General features: G+C 39.4%; 2 protein-coding genes across 2 annotated transcripts; both read left to right on the forward strand.

Moving 5' to 3' along the window:
- Positions 1-2,809: 2,809 nt before the first annotated feature.
- Positions 2,810-9,999, forward strand: LOC117289185 (cystine/glutamate transporter-like). Its single transcript, XM_033770184.1, has 10 exons — positions 2,810-3,299; positions 3,531-3,656; positions 3,981-4,083; positions 4,569-4,613; positions 5,590-5,713; positions 6,917-7,020; positions 7,886-7,982; positions 8,571-8,720; positions 9,333-9,510; positions 9,923-9,999. The coding sequence occupies exons 1-10, from the start codon at positions 2,810-2,812 to the stop codon at positions 9,985-9,987; spliced, it is 1,482 nt and encodes a 493-aa protein (XP_033626075.1). The 3' UTR covers positions 9,988-9,999.
- A 2,872-nt stretch (positions 10,000-12,871) lies between these two features.
- Positions 12,872-18,188, forward strand: LOC117289302 (fibropellin-3-like). Its single transcript, XM_033770367.1, has 6 exons — positions 12,872-13,023; positions 14,207-14,343; positions 15,016-15,058; positions 15,291-15,416; positions 16,786-16,990; positions 17,195-18,188. The coding sequence occupies exons 1-6, from the start codon at positions 13,020-13,022 to the stop codon at positions 17,316-17,318; spliced, it is 639 nt and encodes a 212-aa protein (XP_033626258.1). The 5' UTR covers positions 12,872-13,019; the 3' UTR covers positions 17,319-18,188.
- Positions 18,189-19,069: the final 881 nt, after the last annotated feature.

Consider the following 19,069-nt stretch of genomic DNA (forward strand, 5'->3'; position numbering starts at 1 on the left):
AAAATAACGGGAAAACCCACCCTTGTTTCCGCACGTTTCGCCGTGTCATGACATGTGTTTAAAATAAATCCGTAATTCTCGCTATCGTGAGAATTGATAATTGTTTAAATGTTTTCTCACAAAGTAAACATTTCATGGAATAATATTTCAATAGAAGTCTTTCACCATTACCTTCTGTAAACCCTATAGGTTATTTGTAAATCTGTGAACTTTTTTTTTTATTCCGAAAGTGTATAATGGCTTTAATCTAGACTGAACTAGTATTACAAAAACCCAATTTTGATTATAAAATGTTAACAATACAAAGACCATCACTAGAATTGAGTGGACATTTAAAATGGTATAATTGAGCCGTACAGCACTGGCGGCTTGGGCAGAGACTACGGTCATGCGTTGCGGGCCACGGCTAACATGGGACAATAGGCCTATACCGCAGCTTCACCACAGATTGGCCACTGCAAAGGCATGTTCTTCAACTAGAGTAACTCAGTAATCTAGGTGCGAAACCTCCGGAGTTTCTGCTGCCAGGACAACAGCTCACAGGCTCCGTCAGCCGACTTGAAGCCCAATGCCGAAAACGCACGTTTTTTTAAAGGAACTACCGGGCCCTAATAAGGCTGAGCGAGCCGATGCAAAAGTCATGTTTTCAAAAAAGGCCATGCTGCAGTCTTAAGGCCAAAGTCGTTCAGTTCTGACGCGGTCTTTATGACTTCAAATAAAACTAACATATAAGTTTAAGATACCAATTGTCGTGTGTGCGGCACCTAAATGTAGCCCGAGCCCTAAATGTAGCCTAACCGTGTGATCAAATTAAGCTAGGATATTGCTCATCATATTTCTGTAAAATATTGTATATATAGTTCGTGTGTTTCTTTATATCCATGGTAAGTAATGTAAACTTTAATTTCGTCTTTTATAAAGAGGAACATTATATTATACACATATTGACTGGCAATGAGGTAACTAGTGTACGTCTATTCCCCCGAGGGACTTTGAGTGACCAGAATAGGGACCTCTTCTTCTGGTCACTCACAGGCCCGAGGGGTACACTAGTTACCGAATTTATGCCAGTCAATATGTGTTTTATATCACAGCTCGGTCTTAAAATGTCAAATAAGGACAGAAATTTGGAAACAGAAAGGGAGTTTTGTAGTTGCAGTTCACGGTTCAAGTCAAGAGAGGGCGCTGTAACCGGGCAATATCTTCAAAGAATAATGCCCGCTCGGGTACTAGTTCCCGCAAACACGCGCGCACGAACACTGGACTACATGTATATTAGTTCATCCCACGTGACCTTGTTTCAGCCAACCAGAATACAGAAATAAACAAGAGGTGTGTTATAAAATTAACTAATCGAGAAAAAAAATACACAAATTCTTATCAACCTCGGGTTCCCATTGCTAAACGTGTGAAGGGGGAAATCACTGACCAAAATAATGTAAAAAAAAAAAAAAAAAACAAACTCGCGGGACTGACACGGCAGTTGCGGTAATTGATTACACGTTAATAGAGAAGCATTATTCTAATATTGTCCTATGTTTTGATAATTTTTGGTATGATTCTGTATTATTTCATTGCCATTCAACTGCATGGGTTGTGTGTGGTGGCACAACTGTGTACATGTTTGCACTGTATAGATGTGTGGTATCAGTATACTGCTGGCTGACATGGTACCTTCATCATGCAAAACCACACAGTGGATCGATAACGATGGCCAGAGAGATAGGAGGGTTGACAATAGACCTGATGCACATGACGTCATTTCAGTAGGGCGCCCTCACCTAGAGGTCAAAAGGAGGTTGTTCATTGGCCAATCCTGTGCACCGCGCGTACAAATCTGTGCGTTTCGATTGTTTCGTCACCGTTTTTCCACTAAGATGGCCGCTGGATGACGTCAATGCATAAGGTCTATCAGTACTGTATATTTTGCTGGCTGGCTCAGTTTCCTTTCAAAAACAAAGGTGGGTGATGTTGAAGAGCCAGAGAGTAGGAGGGTTGACTGTGTACTGTGTAGATACATTCAGTCCATGATATCATTATTGTAGGCAGGCATAATTATGTGCACTCGTCATTCAAAAACACAGTGCACGATATAGAATGGTCAGAGCTGCTGGAGGGTTGACTAAGTACTGTACATTATGCTGGCTGGCTCAGTTTATATACCTTTCAAAACCAAGGTGGGTGGATAATATTGAATGGTCAGGGAGTAGGAGGGTTGACTGTGGTACTGTGTAGATATATGTTCACCACATAATACCATTTGTGTCTTAGTAAAGAATATAGTATTTGGAGATCTCCAAATCAACCAATGCATATTTGAATGTCGCGATTAAAGTAGCACAATTATTATTGTTATTTACTTTATTTCATTATTAATAAACCGTTTTTGTAGGTTTGTTTTAACTAAACCGTGACCATCGATGGTGTGTGCTATTACAAAATCTTATGTATTTTCCCTTCAAACCGTGTAAAGTTTAATGTAAATCTGTGGACATTGTGATTCGTGTCCTTCAAATGTACAACAATATCATCAAACTAGTTTACATTCAGATTTCAAACGACTGTAAATATGCAATTTTATATGTTTAACCTTCTAGACAATAAATACTCATATCTTGACCCTTGTACTGTTAAAGTGTAAAGTTCTTGATACAAGAAAATATTCTGACCCAGATTCAACAGATCAGAACTGCTATCTAATTCTAGAGGTGGGAAGTTCCGGGGTATTAAACCCCAATTCTGATCCAATTCACCAACTCTGCTCCAATCGCAACCCAGCAACTTCCAATAGCTTGCGGTATTGAAGATCATGTCTTCCTCCAGTGATAATGATGGTGTATGTGCGTTCGAGGATGCTTCCTCGGTGGCAAGAAGCAAGGAGGGCGAGGGTATGGTACTCAAACGCCAGATCGGCCTGGGTGGCTGCATCGCCTTCGTAGTCGGTACCGTCATCGGCTCCGGGATCTTCATCTCCCCGAAGGGCGTGCTGCAGAACACCGGCAGCGTGGGGTTGTCTCTCGTCGTCTGGGTCGCCTGTGGGATACTCTCCACCATCGGGGCTCTCTGCTACGCCGAGCTGGGTACCACCATACCCGAGTCAGGTGGAGACTTCACGTACATCTTGCAAACATTTGGTGTGGTGCTTGCTTTCTTGAGAGTATGGACTCACATTGTCGCTGTGTTCACGGCTAGCTTTGCTGTGCTTGCTGTGACCGGAGCTACCTATCTCACTGAGCCATTCTTTGGAGAGTGCACTGTACCCACAGTAGTGATACAACTACTCGCTGCTACACTGCTAGGTTTTTATCAGAGGCTTATTTTAAATCAATCTTAAATTATTAACTCTTTGAACGCATTGGGTGGATTTCACGAAGAGTGAAGACTAAAGTCTTATCTCGAGTTAGGATCAGTTACTCGTCCTTTTCTATTGCTTCTGTTATTTGCTGCTTTTTGGTATGAATAAATAGGTCAATAAACAAGAAAGCCACGGGATAATAATATTTAAAAAAATACATTTTGTTTTATTACAGGTGCTGTATTTTGTCTGAACAGTGTAAGCGTCCCTTGGAGTAATCGAGTCCAGATTATTTTCAGTATTGCAAAAGTAACCGGTCTGTTGATTATCATTGTATCGGGCCTGGTCCTCGTCATCCAAGGTAGGAAATATTTTGAATCATATATTACATGACGGTTGTCATTAATTTTAATTTTAAGTAAGGTTTGCAGTACATGGTTATTTTACATTGTGTACTGATAAAATCCATGCAAAGTATCAAATCCTACCAATGTACATGGTGTTACTGCAAATCATAACATATTTTATTTCCAACATGGAAAGGTTCAATCCTTCTCATGTACATGGTGTTACCGCAAAACTACTTGGTTGTTTTTCGACCATGCAACGTAAAAACATTAGAAGATCAATTCTTTTCTTTGAAATTCCGCTGTTAAAAGTGTTATTACTATTTCATTCTGAACAGGAAAATTTGAAAACCTTCGAAGTGGATTCACTCCAGCGATTGATGTTACACCTGACAAGCTCCCTCTAGCGTTCTACTCCGGACTATTCGCCTACTCGGGATGGTAAGATGGGACCAATAATATAAAGCCTGAAGACGACCAGAGTATCTTCGAAACGTCGAGACCACACCGGCTCAATTCAGAGCACTCTCACACAAAAGAGACATACACGTGGTTGTTCCCGCAAGTTTGCTATTTGTTTATATTATAGTTTATTCGTATTTTTCACACCCATGCAAAGCTTCAAACAATACTTCATAAAGCCTGCAAGCACACAAAAATTGATAAGCACAAAACGGTATTACAACTCGACAAGAACAGGTTACCAGCCAAAGTTACCTTAAGTTTGGATTGTTTTGGCTGGTACCCTACTTTTTTTGCTGAAAGCAAAGAAATTTGCCAAGCAGGATTTTGATTGCTTAACATTGAGCTTTATGCAGTTGGGCCCTTGGGGTCAAACATTGATACTAAATGTAATATAATAATGTAATGGACCGATGATAGAATCTTATAATCAAATAGTAAATTTCCTCTATTTGTTTGTACAGGCAGTTTCTACCGACATTCACGGAAGAAATCGAAAACCCTTCACGGTAAGTAAAACACTATTCCTCCATGTGTTAACACAGACGTGAAATATATATTATATATATATTTTACTAATTATCGATCAACTCTTTTTAACTAAAAGGAACATTACAGAATTTGTTTTTGCTAATATATTACAGTTGCTGGCAGTGTGCATTTTATGTTATCCACAACATACATAAACTGACAAATCTGAGTTTGAGATCGTTTAGCCATCTGGGTCTCGAGAAATAGTGAAAACGTACCGATTGCACATTTTGCATGACATCAATGCAAAAAAAAATGAATAAACGCGAAATTTGATTATTTATTTATTTATTACATTTCAGACATAACGGGATGTTTTCTACAGTCATCATCATTAGACAGTGTTTGTTTCATGTTAATCTGTGACCTTGACGAGTTTTGTTGTGATGCTCCTTAAAGGGTGGCTGCAGTGTTTTTTTAAATAATTTAAACGATTAAACATGCCTTTTAAAACCTGATTTGTTTTATTTTTATTTTATTAAATGCGCAAGTATTTTAAAAATGGTTTTCAAGAGATTAGGGGAACCCACCCCGCCCCTAAACAGGGCATAAACGTGATGTCATGTCGGGAACCCGAGCCGTCGGGCCCCCTGGCTGTGTGCATATAGAGATGTGTGCATTGTGTTGCCTGGTACCTAGGCGCGTGTAGTTAGGGACCAGACTCTTTTTGCCGACGATATGTTTGAATTCTCGACGTGACGTCGATGGTAGGGGGGCGGTAACAATCCACAAAAGGGGGGCATGACTTATTCGCTAATTACACAAGAGAGTTATGTCGGGGAAAAAACAAAACACATTTTATTGAGGTTCAATAATACATATATCAGAAATAAATGACAGCAACATTAACTGTTTTATTTTAATTCACTGCAGCATCCCTTTAAATGTCAGAAATTTAAGCAACACCAATATGTGCATTAATTATCGATCTGGGTTGTGTGTTATAATTATCAGAAATATTCCATTGGGAATTACTCTATCGATGACTCTAATTACTGGTGTGTACATTCTGGTGAATCTCGCTTACTACGTGGAACTCACACCGATTGAAATCCTCTCTTCAGACGCAGTTGCCTTAGTGAGTATCTTGCAATATTTCCTTTAAAGACACTGTGTACACTATTGGTAATTTTCAAAGACTAGTCTTCACAGTTGGTGTATCTCAACATATGCATAAAATAACAAACCTGTGAAAATTTGAGCTCAATCGGTCGTCAAAGTTGGGAGATATTAATGAAAGAAAAAAACACCCTTGTCACACGTAGTTGTGTGCTTACAGATGCTTGATTTCGAGACCTCAAAATTCTAAATCTGAGGTCTCGAAATCAAATTCATGGAAAATTACTTCTTTCTCGAAAACTACATTACTTCAGAGGGAGCTGTTTCTCACAATGTTTTATACCACCAACCTTTCCCCATTACTCGTTACCAAGAAAGGTTTTATGCTAATAATTATTTTGAGTAATTACCAATAGTGTCCACTGCCTTTAAAGGCACTTGAGACTATTGGTAATTACTCAAAATAATTGTTAGCATAAAAACTTACTTGGTGAAGAGCAATAGAGAGCTGTTTGTAGATTAAAACATTGTGAGAAACGGCTCCCTCTGAAATTACGTATAGTTTTTGAGAAAGAGGTAAGTTCTCACTCAATAATATTAAAATACTTCAGGCCTTGAGCCCTTTTTAGGCATCTGAAAGCACAAACAAATTTGTGCAACAAGGGTGTTATTTTTCTTTTATTATTCTCTTGCAACTTCGATGCACAGTTTGAAATCCTATTTAGAAATCAGTTTACTTACCTGTTTGTTATAGGAGGAGAATCTCGTAGGCAACACTACTATTATTATATAAAATTTGTATCTTATAACTTCATTTGATTTAAACAGAACAAAATAAAGGACGCTTAAGGAACTCAAGACTCGGGTTGGTTTTATTATACACCCAAGATTAACACCAAAGATTTCAAACAGAGTGCCGGCGCTCCACCAACTACCCTATTTTGTCAGTCTTTGTTCGGGGTGCCAGTCAGAAACTACTAAACTGCCATGTAGCTAGGGATCACACCGAGGTTGACGATATAACTTGAAAAGCAGCAGCCATCAGGGGATCACCTTGTAATTTATTAGTTGATATCTGAAATAAAAAGTCTCAGCCCCTGGTTGTTTATTATTTGTTTGCTCGAGACCTATGGTGAGCTCAGCCCCTGGTTGTTTATTATTTGTTTTCTCGAGACCTATGGTGAGCTCAGCCCCTGGTTGTTTAATATTTGTTTTCTTATAGACCTATGGCGAGCGTGTCCTCGGACCCTGGGCATTCATCATCTCAATAGCTGTTGCATTGTCTTGTATTGGTTCAATCAACGGATCCATCTTCAGTTTTGCAAGGTAGCCTACTTTTTTGTTTGAATAAGTTCTGTGTTTTTTTTCTTTCTAAACCGTACAGCACAGCAGCTAAACACAACATAATTTGCTATAACCAGAATGAGGCTACCAGCCAAAATATCATGAAACACATTTTGACTGGTATCCTGCTAATTACTGCTCAGCACAAAATCTGTAAGCAAAATAGTCTGCTTATGCATCTCTGTGAAATTGGTGTCCGTTGATCCTTATTTGGTTAGTTTGACACAGAATCCAGGTCACACTGACCCATAAATGATTCATACCCACTTGGAACCCAGAATTCTTTAGACTGTTTAGAAAATGATTATCTTAACTTTGAAAAAAATCCAAAACCCATTATTTAAAAAATAATACTAATGTTTAACCACCGGGGTAATTTAAGCCCAATTTAGTTGTTGTCTTTAAAGGATTTGGTACTTTTTCAAAACGTCCATAGATTTACATTAAACTTGCAGGGTTTGAAGATGATGATAGTGGAAAGCTTCCCTTCAAATATTACTTACTGAGGTGCTGTAGTTTTTGAGAAGCGAGTAAAACAATGTCATGAAAATACGTTTGTAAATGCTTAAAATAATTTTCATCTCATGAGACGAAAATTATTTTCATGACATTGTTTTACTCAATTCCCCAAAAATATAGCACCTCAGCACAGAATATTTTCAGGGAAGCTTTCTACTGTCATTACCTTCAAAGTGTGATAGTTTAGTGTAAATCTGTGGACATTGTATTTTTTGTCCTACAAAAAGTACATACACCCTTTAAAACTTTGTGAGAGTACTAAAATTTGGATTCATAATTCAAGAATACTTGTTTTCTCTGTGTTTCGTTTTTTCTGCATTCCCTGCAGGATTCTGTTGGTGGCTTCCCGTGTGAATTGTATGCCTCAGATTCTAGGCATGATCCATGTTCATAATAAGACGCCTCTTCCTGCAGCAATTGTTACGGTAATAAAAACAACAGCCTTTTGTTTTATTGTTGAGGTGTTTGTTTGATTGATTGATGTGGCTGTGGCCTGTTTTTTTTTTTGGGGGGGGGGGGCGGTGGGGTTCAGGGTGTTTGAATGTTTGTTTGTATTGTTCTGCTCTTGTTGTATTAAAAAGAACAAGGGCCACCATTTTTTGGGATCAGCCTTACCCTGGCATGATGCCGTCGGGCTTTTATTGGTTCATTAATCGCATTTAGAATCCGAAAGAGTTATTTTCTTGATCTTAAAAAATTAAAATTACATTTGTTCAGAGTGACGAAGCGCTCCTGTACTGTACAGACTGCCGTCGATTTCACAAAACTCTTCTTAACTTAAGACTAATCTTAGGACTTAAGGACCCCGCACTGTAGCATGCGGACCTTAAGGTTAATCCTAAGTTAGGACGAGTTGCTCGTCATAACTCAAGATAAGACGGGTCCTTACTCTTTGTGAAATCGACTCCTGTATCAAGTTCGGATCGAACAGTAACACAATGGTTTACAGTGAAAGAAGAAGAACTAATTATTTCTAACCATAGTTTCTAAAATCACTTTTTGATCTTCCACAGTTCCCCATTGTTATTGTGATGCTAATTTCACCCGATGTCAATGCCCTCATCAACTACATGAGTTTCGCAAGATGGTTGCTAGTCTCTATCGCAGTCGCTGTGTTACCTTATTGGAGATGGAAGTACCCTGACATGGAGAGACCTTTCAAGGTATGAGACAACTGCATCCTTGTTTTAGAGACCAGCCGACAAATTCACCAAACTCTTCCTGGGATTAATCTTGGACTTAGGACGAGTTAAGCTCCGTAACCATAGGCGTTAGGACGCGTTGAAAGGACGAGTTAAAGACAGTGGACACTATTGGTAATTGTCAAAGACTTGTCTTCACAGTTGCTGTATCTCAACATATGCATAAAATAACAAACCTGTGAAAATTTGAGCTCAATCGGTCGTCGAAGTTGCGAGATAATAATGACAGCAAAACACCCTTGTCACACGAATTTGTGTGCTTTCTGATGCTTGATTTCGAGGTTTTATAATGATAATTATTTTGAGTAAACTAAGTCGAGATATAATTAATCAGTAAGTTATCCTTGTGGCTTATAAAGCCCGGTTATGCGATAATTTTTTGACGTCACATATTCGTCACGAATTTGCAAATTCAGTTACCTTGTGCTGAACTCCTGCGAAAGATAAGTAGCAAAAACAGGCCTGTGACGTCAAAATTCGGAACACGCATTTCGCATTCGCAGGAAGTTTGAACCAGGCTTTATTTTGACTTTTTTTTTTTATTGATCTATTTTACTTTGTTTGATTCAACAGGTTCCGATAATTCTACCATTCATCTTTATTCTGTGTGCGTTGTTTGTGGTAGCGGTCTCGATCTACTCTTCACCAATAGATTGTGGCATAGGAGCTTTGATTACACTGTCTGGGGTACCAGTCTACTTTGTCTTCGCCAGATGGCAGGGAAAACCCGCATGGTTCACGCGGACATTCGGTAACAATTTTATTTAAAAAAACTCCTTGAAATCCTTACAATATTCAATTTTATTAATAAAATAATTTTAAAAACGTTTTAAAAATAGTATACAATTTTGCGAGAAACTGCTCCCTCTGAAGGTAGGGCCTACGTCGTTTTTGAGAAAGGGGTAATTTCCCACTTAAATAAATATTTAAAGACTTCAGACCTGAAGCTTTTGTTAGGCTTCTAAATGCACACAAAAGTTTGCAGCAACGTCGTTTCATAAAACACACACAAAAACAGTATGCAGGCAGTCAAAACATGATGAGCCTGTAATACTGTGACACACGGAAGTTCGCCGTGGAAAGCGCCCTCATGCTGTCAAAAATACGGCGTCTTATTAATAAGCTTGCTCTGTTCTTTCTTTTGTTTCCCCCTCTATCTGCAGATTCAATGACGTGTTTCCTGCAAAGATTCCTTATTGTGACCCCAGAAGACAAAAAAATAGAGTAGCCCGGAAGGAACGACTTTTCTGTTATGAGAATCCTTGTGTAGATTTTGTAAAATAAATTTTAACTCAAAGCACGCAGATTGTATACGCCTGCAACCGTTGACCTTTCGCTCGGCCCCAGCGGCCAGTCTATCCAGGACCGCTGGGATGGGGTAATCGCTTGCACAGATTCTTGTTCAGGAAGTACGTCATGCGTACAGTTCGTAGAAATAAAGGTGCAGTGTGAGTGTGATGCATGATGGGACTGCACATTATTAAACCAATGAATCGACAGTGCATGATACGTTTGCCCATCCCCAGCGCGCCTTTGGTTAAAGCGAGGCGCTGGGGACGAGCGAACCGTTGACCTTTGTCCTTCTTTTGTTTATACTCTCACTTTTTTTCTTTGCAACAGCTCACATTGTTTTATGCACGTTTTTTTTCCAACTGTGGACCTTTCCCGAACCATGGACCCTATTATGTTGTCCTTTGTTGTATAGGTCCCTGGTTTGAATGTGTATACCTAATTCATGTGTACATTGTGTTGTCACAGGAAATTTGTCCGCTGGAGATTCTGTAGCCTGAACGTCTGACGTCATTCGTCATACTTCGATGCTCGTGAATAACACCAGATACCGGGCTCAAAAAATTGCAAAACCGGCGTGTAGTTTGACCTCTGACCTGTGTCGTTTCACAACTACGCAGTCAATTCCATTGCGGACTTGAGAGCAGTGACTATGTCACTGCACGTGCATTGTATCCAATGGGAATCGCTGGATCTAGGCGGCAGCGACCTGTCTTTGCGGATAGAGACGGGGGCCCAGTCTAGAGATTCTGTCCCACATGGGAAATGTACATTGTCTGGAAGGATGATTCAAAAGATGGCGCTGTCGGATGTAGCTTGTTCACATCTCGCCATTTCAGGGGACAGACACTCCGGGGGGGGGGGGGGGGGGGGGGTTGACAGAGTCTCCTGCCACAGAGGCATTCAGCCCTTTATAGTACCGGAATTATAGATTGGTGCAATAGTTTTAAAGACACTGGACACTATTGGTAGTTGTCAACGACCAGTCTCCTCACTTGTATCTCAATGTATGCATACAATAACAAACCTGTGAAAATTTGAGCCCAATTGGTAATCGAAGTTGCGAGATAATAATGAAAGAAAAAACACCACTGTCTTACGAAGTTGTGTGCTTTCAGATGCTTGATTTCGAGACCTCAAATTCCAACTTGAGGTTTCGAAATCCAATTCGTGGAAAATTACTTCTTTCTCGAAAACTATGTCACTTCACGGGGAGCCGTTTCTCACATTGTTTTATACTATCAACCTCTGCCCATTACTCATAACCAAGTAAGGTTTTATGCTAATAATTATTTTGAGTAATTACCAATAGTGTCCACTGCCTTTAAGGATAACTTACAGTGTTGTTAATTATTGAAACATTTTATATTGGGGCAGACATATTTTTGCAAGAGGGGCAATGTTTTGAGAAGGGGTTTTTAAATGTATGAGTTTTGTTAGTTTGGTATGGGTTTTTGCCCCAATATGTAGCATTGAACAATTGTTCTGTGCACCCCATGACGTATCTTGCAAAGAAACAACCGAACAGTAATAGCGATCGACAGGTTTTGTTGCAACCTCCACCCCCCCCTTCTCGGTACGTTCTCCACATATGATGATATTGACATGCTTTATCCGTAGGCCTTACGTTAAGAGGGTTTGTTTTGTTGGTGTTTTTTCGACTATTTGTTTATCTAAAAGTGTTGCTGACATGTTCAGGTATTGCCTGCGTTAAGTTTAGCGAACTTATTTGCTATATAGTTGATTAACAATCAATCGTGTAAACATGTGCCAACCAGAATTCACTTGTTCTGCAAACTTTCAATGAAATAAAATACCTCACATGATTGTTCGCACTGTTGAATATATTTTGTGTGTAAAATTACAAACATGGCTATCTGTATTTGTTTGGCATTTATGGCTTTCCATAGTTTTCCAAGCGGTTGGCAACAATTTCGAGTTGTGTGACGTTGCGATAAAAAAAGGTATATTATTTTCATGCTGCTGACTTGTTTGTCATCATCCCTTGGCTATGCAGTTAGTGGATGATAATATTCAATGCACCAACAGGGACCAGACTAAATCTAATTCCAGCCTCGGTTTTAGTTACATTGATTTACACAAAAGAAAATCAGAATGACCCACACCATGATAATGGTATGTAGACCAATGATACCACGTGCGGTATGTCCCTGTACTGCCACCTTAGTCATGTTCCCTGTATCTAGTAACAGCAATGACTGCCATGGTACAAACAGGAACCCGGCTAAATCTCAATTCGGCCTGCCTCGGTTTGGTTGCATTGATTTGAATGAAAGAAAATCAGAACGGCCGCACCGTGATAAAGGTAAGGCCAATGTATAACCTCTTGGGTGTGTCCCTGCACTGCCATCTTAGTCATGTGTCCACGTATCCAGTCAAACAAAGTAAATGCTAATATTCAATGTACAAACAGGAACCAGACTAAATCTCATTCCAGCCTCGGTTTTGGTTACATTGATTTGAATGAAAGAAAATCAGAACGGCTGCACCCGTGATAATATATGCCAATGATACCACGTGCGGTATGTCATGTAGCCCGTTTATTATTGAATCTCAGCCAGAAATTATGGCTGGGGTTAAAATCGTAACAGTGTTCCCGAAACAGTGTAAAGACTGTTTAAGTGTCGGCCATCATGTCATTGCGAAATTGGTCATTATGTCATTGCGAGTGTGTTTGAAAAAGCCTGAACCTATTTGTTGACGCGGTTTCGACAAGGCCTAACAAGTTTTACATACAATGGAGGGGGTTATCTGTAATCAAACTTTGAACTTTGCTAACTCTTTTGTTTATTGAGGGATAGATGACACCCACAAACTGAACGGAAACATTAGCGAAGGGCCTTTGTGCATGAGTGTATAAGTTTCACAACAAACATAATCTTGTTGGTGAAATAGCTACGACGAAGTGTTCTGCTTGTCTGACGATTACGCTTTGAGAATATTGAAGTCATGGGTAAGTAGAACAGCTATTACGAGCTGATGAAGGTTGTCAGTTCAAAAGTTATTATCGTATTAGAAGCTGATGAAATTGTAGTGAGGGAATCTAAAGGACGTTTATACTAAATCATGACATAAAATCTAGTTTACACCCAATGGCTTTGGAGTATTTAGGTCCGTTTAGTGTGGGGGTAATATGGAAGCCTTTTTGCAGTTTGCTACCATACAAGGGTTCCTTGCTCTGTGTTACTATACCCGCCAACATTCTCCGCTGTTTCAATGAAGACTTTATACAGCGTGCCCAGAGAGCATTCCCTTTTCATTGAACGATATAAACATTGGCAAATTACTGGACTTATTATTTGCATTAAGGACATATATAACGATAATGCTCATTTATCTATAACTATGTAAAATTTCATCACCACTTGGTAACTTGGGCCATGTGTTTGAAAACAAATTACAAACACTTTTACAGAAGTGTTGAAAAATGGATGCATCCTAACAATCTGAATTATTGCTTCATTTGCCAACTGGGGCTAAAGATGCTGACTGGGGAAAAAGGGGCTATCGACCACCCCCCCTTCCCCTACCCCCACCCCCCTCTCCTCAACACCCCCATCTACCTTTTCGCAAATACCGGGGCGCGCGCGTAAAGCTTGGAATTAGGTGCATTGTGGTCTAGCTGGTATCCAAATTTGATCCATATCTATCCCACAATGCACCTCATTCAATAGTCTGCGCTTGCGCATTGGTATTTGCGATAAGGTCTATGGTCACTACAGAGGCTGTTGTGGTGAAAATACCTGACTTGGTTCTTAACGGAGGCAACGAAGGCGATTTCATCCATTCAATTCAATTAAATTCAATTCAATTTTTATTGGTCCTACCATGGAGGAAATTAATTTTGAATACATGCAATACAGACAAAATTATTAAAGCACAATCATAAATAAACTACTGGAAATACATACTATTAATTAATCAGAAAACTACATAATAAACCACAACGGAATCATACTGAAAACAACATGGTCATTGCATTGGTGCCCTTGAAATGCTCCAGTAGAACCTTTGCCTTAAATGGTGCCCTTTAGTAATATCGAACTTCTGAGAAAGCATCAATCTTCTTCTGACAAAAGAAGCAGCAGGGTGCAAACTTTACATGTTTTTGTAAACAAATTGTCTTTGATTTACAGAAATGAAAGTGGTTTTGCTCCTTCTTGGGTTAGCAGTCTGCGTGTCAGCCGTGGATGCCAAGAGACGCAGTCCACGGGATTTGTCAGTGGAGTGGTTGTGGGCGAAAGATGGCACTGCCCCAGAACAGGAAAATGAGGTAGGTGTACAGCCTAGAGCATGTTCGGGTGTGGCGACTAGACTTTACCAGAAACTGGCCTTCAGAATCGATGTTTCACTTTTCACTTTTGTGGATTCTGTCTGATTTTGATTTGCCTTTTGTTCGACTGATTTTAGGAGTGAATGTTTTTCCGTTCAGTTAATTTCAAAGGGATTAGGTTAATTCGTGAATAAATGTTTCTAAATTAATTCTATTTTGATTTGCGGTTGAATCAAAGACAAATTAACTAGAGCGGGTTTTGAACCAACGACCTCCGGAATAACGTGTTGGTGCTCTTCCAACTGAGCCGTGTGTAGCCCTGGGTTTGTGGTCTTTCTATTTTGTCAATATTTTTGTTTGGGGTGCCAGTCGGAAGCCATACAACCGTTAACTGTTGTGTCGCCAGGGATCACAAATTTACCTAGTCAGTTTCCCTTGTGGATTATGTTTGAATTATATGTTGAATGGAAAATTTACTCTCACTCAATCGGTCGCCCACAGGCGCGGCTGGCTGAATGAAAATTGTTATGAATTGCGATTCGCCATTATTTGGTCAATTCCCGTTTGAGAGTTGATTCAATTCCAACTATTCATGAAATAAAAGAAAAGAAAAGACACCGCATCACAACAATTATTCTAATCTTTTGTTGGGGTGTATGATTTTGTTTTCAGGTGACGGAAAAAGAATTGTTGAGAAATAGGACACCTAAAGCAAGTGAGTAATTTAACGGACTTTGATATTGACGTCTTGTTACTGAATCAATTTCCTTTCTTCATCTAAACAAACAAACAAACAAACAAACAAACAAACAAACAAACAAACAAACAAACAAACAAACAAACAAACAAACAAACAAACAAACAAACAAACAAACAAACAAACAAACAAACAAACAAACAAACAGTTCAATGATTGTCCGTGTATTTATTCGAATTTCTTGGTCTAGCTTGCTCAATTCACGGCATCTGGTACAATCAGCTTGGATCCGAAGTCATCATCAACGCAACCACTCAGACCGGGGTTCTGATTGGGGAATTTCGCACAGGTGTCGAATCGAAAGAGGGCGCTGCCGGTAAGTGTTTTCAAGTCAATTCAATAATTGGTTGTTATAATCTATCGTCTCTATAGCAGCAGAAAATATAAATTGTTTCTTTTTAGACAACTCAGAAGCTCACTGTAAATAAAACGTATACAATAAACAAAAACTTATCGTGTTTGTGCACAGTAACTTATCGTGTAAGTACACTTTAAAGGCAGTGGGCACTATTGGTAGTTACGCAAAATAATTATTAGCATAAAACCACACTTGGTAACGATTAATGGGGAGAGAGGTTGATAGTATAAAACATTGTGAGAAACGGCTCCTTCTGAAGTGACGTAGTTTTCGAGAAAGAAGTAATTTTCCACGAATTTGATTCCGAGACCTCAAGTTTAGAATTTGAGGTCTCGAAGGCAAGCATCTGAAAGCACACAACTTCGTGTGACAAGGGTGTTTTTACTTTCATAGTTATCTCGCAACTCCGATGACCAATCGAGCTCAAATTTTCACAGGTTTGTTTTTTAATGCATATGTTGAGATACACCAAGTGAGAAGACTGGATTTTGACAATTACCAATAGTGTCCATTGTCTTTAAAGGCAGTGGGCACTATTGGTAGTTACGCAAAATAGTTATTAGCATAAAACCTTACTTGGTAACGAGTAATGGGGGAGCTGTTGATAGTATAAAACATTGTGAGAAACGGCTCCCTCTGAAATAATGTAGTTTTCGAGAAAGAAGTAATTTCAAAGCAGGATTTGAAACTTTGCGTGGTCTAAATATAAAATACGAAATGTAAAGGTTGGTGGTAACACCATTTAATGACTTTCTCTATAATGAGTTGGGGTGGTTCTGAAAATATCCGTTGGTTTCAATTTAGTTAGTTAGTTAGTAAAACTGTCAACTAAAATATTTGAATTTGATTTCGAGACCTCAGAACTAGATTTTGAAGGGTATTGTTGTCTTCCATTATTATCTCGCAACTTCGACGACCAATTGAGTTTAAATTTTCACAGATTGTTATTTGGTTCTGGTCTTTGACAATTATCAAAGATATCCAGTGTCTTTAAAGTTCAAACTTCCCTTGTATGTATCACAATAAGTTGTTGTACGTTTACACGATAAGTCAAAACGTACACGAATAGGACTTCTAGAATTATCGTGTGCGTACATTTATGCATCGTTTACGAACACGATAAGTTGGTTGATATAAAGTTATTACTACAAGGCTACTGATGACGTTATCTACCCGTATGAGTGCATGCAGTTGGCTGTCTGTAATTTGCATGAACATTTGTTTACCTGTGTGATTAAACCCATTGATGTAGACAAACTGTACAACACCAACCAGATCCCCAAATATAATTATGATAACTATTATTTTTTGGGTTATACCATACAAGGCGTGTCTTCCTCTAAGCTCGTTGGACACACCTCTATAAGCGCTGAGCATGATACCTTTGGCATGACCGTCATGTGGCAGAATGGTCGCTCAGTCACCAGCTGGACCGGACAGTGTCATATCTGCAACGGCGAAGAGACCCTAATGACCACGTGGATAATGACGTCAAAGGTGGAGACGTGCGAAGAGAACTGGAAGGCAAACAGGTAATAGTGGGTGCGTTCGTTTAGCTTCCCTGGGTCGACTTTTCGAACAGTATACTCTGCTCGTCTTCAGGAGAAACTCAGGAGAGTTTTAGTTTTGGTCTGGTAGATATACTTCATAGCGTGTGCAGTGGTCATGACTTTATTAACAAAGCCACCACCAACTAGATTTTACAAGTAATTTTTGTTTCTTATCCACCCTTTCAGAATTGGGCAAGACATCTTTAAAAGGTACGAGGTTCGAGACGGTCCCCGCCGGCAAGAGGACACCCACACCCCGAGAGACGTCACTCGTCAAAACGAGCAAGACGAAGAACAAAAAGATGTTTAAGTTACTTGTATTGTAGACATGTTAGATGGTCTGTCGCGATGATAGTAAAGTCGTGCAGGTGGCGTTATGATTTCGGTTTCCGCGATCGAATACTGATACCCTCGTATCGCGAGATCACTGCCTCTCGTGCGAAGCTGCTGGTTGCTGACTTCTACTCCCCTAAGCCAGTGTCGCGGGAATTGCGGAACGCTATCACCGCGACAGACATTTAACGACTTGTCCACAAGTCTACTCGTAATGATGTGCTGATCGGATCAAAGACTACAGAACATTTTTTTTAAGAAAAGGAAATCGATGAAAACAGCTGTAAAACCCAAAATGGCACAACCATGATTTATATAGGACAATGACGTCAGTTGAATTGGCTCAAGTTATTTTTGGTTGTTTATTTCATACTACAATACCGATACACTGTATACATATTCATGTCTTCGTCCTTCGGATGGGACGTTAAGCCGTTGGTTCTGTTTGCTCTGTTTGTGTTCTAAGGCACGTAGAACAACCCAGTGCACTTTATCGAAAAGATAAGGGGCTCGCCCCAGTATTCCTGGTTTGATTGGGAAAATAGAATTGTGCCACAGCACCTTGTAAACCATGATGCTACGTAAAAGGAGTATGTCTCTTAATTCAAAAACGTATAGTCCCCCCATACCTTGCAGGAAAAAACTGTTAAAGCGCCTTGAGTATCACCGAGTGACGGATTTGCACGCTAGAAGCCACTATTATTAAGTGTGCATGATTGCGTACAGCTCAGTTCAAAATTTACAGTTTAAATGACAATGCAAACATGTTCGTAGTCATTCAAAATGTTTATTGAAAGTATTAGTTTGTGAACGAAAATGAATGTAATAAAACGAAACTCAAACTTAATTGGGATATTCTGCCCCAAGTTATTCTAACTAAATAAGCGTCTTGTACATGACAGTGATCGACGAGGCTCCCGGTGGAAATTTAGGCAACTTACAGAAAGCTTGGGAAACCAATAGCATTGCATTGCACCCATCCACTTGCAGCACCCCCCCCCCTTCAACCTCTTGCATCCAATGAGCCCGAATAAACGAGAAATTATGGTTTTATCTGTTCCCCTTTTGGTGCATTCGTCATTATTTTAAGCAACCAGAAACTAAAGTCTAAACTCAACTAAAGTAAGTGATATATTCAGGATGTGTTGCACATTTTGCAGGCGGTATCTCATTGGTTAAGTATAATTTATAAAGCCATCTCCCTCGGATTAACTCTCTCACTGCCCTCCTTATATCATTAAAGAAAGAAGGTTTGCTTTAAACAATTCGAATGGTAGGGCCAGAAAGGAATCTACGATGGATTATACCCTTCAACCCACCCCCCACCCCTCCCCGAGAGAGTGCCACTGTGTTTCACTGTTGTTGTTTGCATTTTTATGCATAACTTTACTAATAATAATCTTTTTTTGAATAGGCTTCCGTGTAATCCAATATCATACCTTCAAACTGCCAAAGTTGAATGGCCATGCTAACCCGTTGGTCATGTGTACAAAGCTATAGAGAAAATGGCTGTATTGGACCATGGTTGGACTTTTTGGTGGTGTGTTTTAAAATGAAATTATTTCAATGCTATTTTTAGCAAACCTTTAGAGTGTCCGTGGCTGTTCATAAAAAAAATCAATAAAAGTGAAAAAGAGGTTAAATCCGAGATTATTAGCAAATATGTATACTTATATATATAATAAATAGGGTAGATGGCCTTAGCTTTCGATCCAAACCGGACCTTCT

This window comes from Asterias rubens, chromosome 4 (assembly GCF_902459465.1).
Source record: "Asterias rubens chromosome 4, eAstRub1.3, whole genome shotgun sequence".
Lineage (NCBI taxonomy): Eukaryota > Metazoa > Echinodermata > Asteroidea > Forcipulatida > Asteriidae > Asterias > Asterias rubens.